General features: G+C 32.8%; 1 protein-coding gene across 1 annotated transcript; it reads left to right on the forward strand.

The window, feature by feature from the left end:
• Nucleotides 1–2712: 2712 nt before the first annotated feature.
• Nucleotides 2713–3777, forward strand: LOC145627584 (F-box protein SKIP23-like). The gene is made up of 2 exons (XM_081679950.1): nt 2713–3129; nt 3184–3777. The coding sequence occupies exons 1-2, from the start codon at nt 2713–2715 to the stop codon at nt 3775–3777; spliced, it is 1011 nt and encodes a 336-aa protein (XP_081536076.1).
• The last annotated feature ends 1531 nt before the right edge of the window (nt 3778–5308 follow it).

The following is a 5308-nucleotide window of genomic DNA, read 5'->3' on the forward strand; positions in this document are numbered from 1 at the left end:
TCTCTGTCCTTTTTATTTGGGGGTCTTTATAAATAACCCCTTGAGCTCATTTGTGCGGCATCCAAGTTTTTAGTGCTTGCTCTTAGTTTGCAATTGTAGAAACACAAATATTCTCAAATCATTAGTTAAATTATAATTATTAGCTTGGAAATTTCATTCTCAATCATTGTAGAAGACAGGTTCCACCATTGATTTTCAAGTTTAAGCTTCTAGTAATATTTTTTCTCACTCTTCTCTTCCATTTTAATTACTTTGATTGTTAACTTTCTTGCTTAATTCTTGTGTGCTTAGATTGTTATTTAGCTTAATATTTAGTTAATTCCTGTTCATGAGTTACTTGAAACCCTTAATTGCTTTAATCTCCATGGATAGTAAGTAGTCTAATTTTCTAGGGTTTGGGTAAAACCCTCAATGTAGTCACTAATTTCTTGTTGCATGTGTTAATTTGGTAATTGTTGGGTGTTAATTAGTTAATTGTTTAGTTCTTGTATATGGCCATTGCTAGAACTATTATCTAAGCTTTCTCAACGAAGGATCGAGAGATGAACTTGAGTTAGCTCCCTTATGCTTAATTGACTTGAAATGCCATGAGAATAGGAATTTCCAGTCAAGGGAATGTTTTTGTCATCGTGATTATGCTTTAACACTTGTTTTATGCTTTGTAACCACGAGAGTAGGTTGTATTCATGATTCAAGTAATCCCTCTAGCTTGAGAGAGTAGTTGGGTTCTTTAGATGACTTCCCCTATATTATCCCCTTAATTTATCATTGTTTGCTACATGCTATTTGTGATTTGCGACGAAATTGATTGGTATATCTCGAGCCCTAGAACTCTCTAATTATTGTTAATCACCCCTTAGTATTAGTTGTTTTGAATTAGTACATGCTACATAAAACCAAACCAATTTCGATTTCATTTAGCTTGTTTAAACGATAGTATCTCGGTGGTTGATTCAACGCCGCTATTAGTTAGTGAGACCAAGATAGGAATTTATCTTTGGTAGGCTCGACGACGGCCTATCAAGGATGAATGGTGGAACATGCGTCGTTGTTGGTGAAACGACCCATCATCTCATCCATACTCTCCTTGTATCTCCTCTCTATTTCAGCCATTCGGGAGTCAATTCGGTTTTGCATCTCGACTTCCATTTGAGTTTGGAGAGCTTGCACCCTATGTTCCATCTGATCTTGCATCTGAGAAATGATAGACGGCGTGTATTGCTGTGAAGAACGGGAAACTTGACCCATCTGGTTGCCATAGTAGAGCTCTGCACTTTGGCCAAGTCCCTTCACACGACCCTTCTTATTGCGCCCACCCACCGTCTCCCAGTACAACTCATTAGGACTCTTCTGAATCCCCTGACTCCTTGCTTCTTCGAGCTTCTTCTGGTAGGTCTCCTACAAAATATAGAAGATAATAAAAAAAAATTGTTAAAAAAACAACCAACAATATAAGGTGGGATTGTCTCGTAATAATCAAAAGGTGAGATTGTTTTTGTCAGACCACGCAAAGGTGGGATTATTTATTTCCATTTTTCCATAAGAAAATCTATGTTATTAGCCTAATATAGAAAGATAAAGATTAAAATTTATTATAGGAATGAAAAAAAAATCTTAAAAAACCATAAAAGAAGAATTAAAAATGGGAGAGAATGTGAGTTTTGGCGAAAAAATATGTACCTATGTACTTATCAATTAATTATCAATCCGATCATATACTGCAATGTCTTTTTTTACTAACTTTTGTCTGTCTCAATTGTATCCTTTGAAGTAATTATTATATTTGCCACACATAAACTTATAGTATAAGATCATATAGTAATTTTTAAAAATATTTTCGAAGACTATATTTGAGATTATATTTTCCATATTAGTTTTTTTTTGTTTTTTTGAAACACCATATTAGTTAATTGAATGTCAATATATTAAAAAAAAAAAAAAAAAATCATTGCTCATTTATACAGTAATTAAATTTTACAAAAAAAAAATTATTTTTTTTATTAAAAATTAAAAAAATACTAAGGACACACCAAAAAGTGACATGTGTCACTAGTGGTGTGTCTTTTAGTATAATATATATAATGATAATAATGATAACTTAATATAAAAAATATATCACACAAATATACTTTCCAATATTGATAATTTGATTTATATCCTATATAACTCACAAATTGTCTCGTAAATTCGTAAAATAATCTTCAAGAATCAAGATTAGTCCTCAAATTTATGGTTAGTACAGAGAATAATAAGTTTCAACAAAAAAAATTTTTATTTTTCCTCTAAAAAAATGATTTTTATTTATCAAAAATATACCTCTGAAACTTGGAAGTTCTTAGGGTTAAACTCTCTTTCCAAATTTCAAATATATGGCTCTTTATAAATCCTAGCTAATATTGAAGTCTTACAATTTTCAAATCGGCAAATATATATATATATATATATATATATATATATATATATATATATATATATATATATATATATATATATATATATATATATATATATACCTAGTTGAATATAAGAAATAAAGAAATAAATCTAGTTGAACTAAAGGCGTCTTTAGAAAACTACTCGAGCAATATGATTAGGGTTGATTGGTGTACGTTGCCCTCTGATCTTCTCATTGCAATTGCACTCAAATTAGATTCCATTAATGACATAATATATTTCTCGGCGGTATGTCGCTGATGGAATGATGTGTTCACCATGGTTAAAAAAGAGCTGAATAATTCCGCCACACCTTGGCTACTACTAGCCGATCCCAACCCGAAGAACGCGGTTTGTTCGGGTCGTAGTGAAATCTTTGAAATCAACAACATTAAGGGTTTAGAATTGAATATCCCACAAGCCTATATGAGGCAGTATTTTGGGTCTGCGTATGGATGGATTGTAATGATGGGTTTAGGTTGGGACGAGTCCGACAGACAAGTTTGGTTATTTAACCCCATCACTAAAGCTCAACTAACACTACCATCCCTTGCATCTTTGCCAGTGTTACGGAATTCTTCTATGAGGTATGAAATTATGCAGATACCAGGAAAATTCAGTATTTGGGAACCCATTCAATTTTCAGTACTCAAGGCCATTGTATTAAAAATCGATGACAATGACTTTGTTGTAATGGTAATCTATTATCACAGTTGACGGTGTAATGATGAGTACCCCTTAATGTCTAAGAATGATTCATTAGCGGTATCTCGCCCTGGAGATAGAACTTGGAGATGGACAAAGGTTATAACGAGCGGCGAAAAGGACCCTCCTCATGTCATTGATGTGGTGTATTTGAATGGATTAGTGTTGATCTTGCATCTTAATGGATTGATTACATGTTGTGAGATTAGTGCATTGGTTAACTTTAGCCCTTCTTCACCTGTTTATGCTAATAAGCCTTATTGTTCCATTGTTAACCCTGATTTTATCAATGTAACGTTGGGTTCTTGTGAACAATCCTATATGGTCGAGTTAGCCGGTGATTTATTACTAGTAATACGATACATAGCAAAGGATGAAGCTGTTAAGAAACACTACTATACGTGCAATTTTAAGGTGTATAAACTTGATCGTAGTGGCGACGAAAAGTGTTGGACTATTGTTGAAGATTTGGGTGATTATATGGTCTTTATTGGTAATAACTCTTCTATGAGTGTTCATAAATCAAAGTCCCCTAATTATCAACATAATGCTATCTACTTTACCGATGATATTAAGGGTTTCTGGAGTGAGCCAAAACCACGCCTTCAAGACATAGGTATGTTTGATAATGGGATCTAGAGAATTCATACGGTTTAGTAAAGGCAAGGATAAGATTTTTACGACTTTTAAACCTCTATGGTTTATGCCCAAGTTTTAGAATAGGTTGCACGGAAAGTACTTGTACCACCTCTGTTATGGAGGTGTAACATGTACGGATGCACCAAGGACGACTATCAAGTGAAGTGCCCTGCCTTAGATTAATTAGGTATTATTATTAAGTACTCTCTCCGTTCCTTAAATAGATTCCTATTTATCTCTATTATTATATAAGGAATAAATGTTAGAAGTAGGAATCTAATTAAGGGACGGAGGGAGTACGTACTCTGGATTATTAACTTTATTTCTTTGTTGTTTCTTGTTTTATGTTTCTGTCGACCATGTCTATTTGATTTTCAAAGGGTTTAGATTGTTTTTCTTGTTTTTGAAGTTCATATCGTTAAATTAATCATTTAAAATTCCATGTTTTCCTATATTTTTTCTGCAACTCGATTACTAAAATTCCAATACTCATATAGAAATAAATTATTGTTAAAATCAAATAATGCCTAAAATAAATTTTACTTTGTCGGGAATAATTATGATAAAATAAATCTTGTTTGAACGTCTTAATTTATGTCTTATTCTTATAACCTGATCAAACAAAGAATGTAGAACTGTAGAGTAATAATAATATACTTTATGCTGGGGATTTTACTTGAACCACCCAAAAGTAATATTTCGATCCTTAAACTACACACCGGGTTTCACGAAATTCACTTACTCCGATACAACGAAGAAACAATCATAATTATGTGTAGTATAATTATGATTAATGTAAACAAGTTTGTGTAAATTGTGATGATGAACCTTGAAAAATAAAAGCCAAACCAAGAGAATGAAAAGAAGAATTCCTTTCATTTTTTTTTTTTTTGGGTTGTTAAATATCGCCCTCGAATATCTAACTAACGCCCGTAAAATAAAATAAAATTACGTATTTATCCTTATAATAACGATTATAAAAATAATTAATTTTACCTCAATTTCACACATTTATTGTACACAAAACTTTTTACCGTTCTCTCTAGTGGTCAACGGCCACTAACGCTCATCGAACAACCACCCCAACCACTGTGAGTTTCAAAATCAAACAATTTTTTTAATTTTGCAAAATCAAATTCGTTAGATATTAAGGACAACAACGAAATACCAGAAACACAACCTTAGACGCTCGCCAAAGGCTCGTCGAATCGTACGGAATCCGTACGTCACGACAATTTTTTTTAAAAAAATTTGAAACCTAAGAAATGCCTAGGATTTTCAAATACCCTAGGCTGAAACGCCTAGTTTTTTCGAATATAGTTTTTTCGAAACATCCTAGGCTATTCGAAAAAACTAGGCGTTTCAGCCTAGGGTATTCTAAAAAACTAGGCGTTTCACCTCAAACGACCAGATTTTTCATACAACCATACGGTTGTTCGCACGAACTAGGCGTTTGAGCCTAAAACATGCGAAAAATCTAGGCGTTTGCCGCGAATTCAGAAAAAAAAAAAACATTTTCTCCGCCGGCGAC

This window comes from Chenopodium album, chromosome 4, assembly GCF_948465745.1.
Source record: "Chenopodium album chromosome 4, dcCheAlbu1.1, whole genome shotgun sequence".
Lineage (NCBI taxonomy): Eukaryota > Viridiplantae > Streptophyta > Magnoliopsida > Caryophyllales > Amaranthaceae > Chenopodium > Chenopodium album.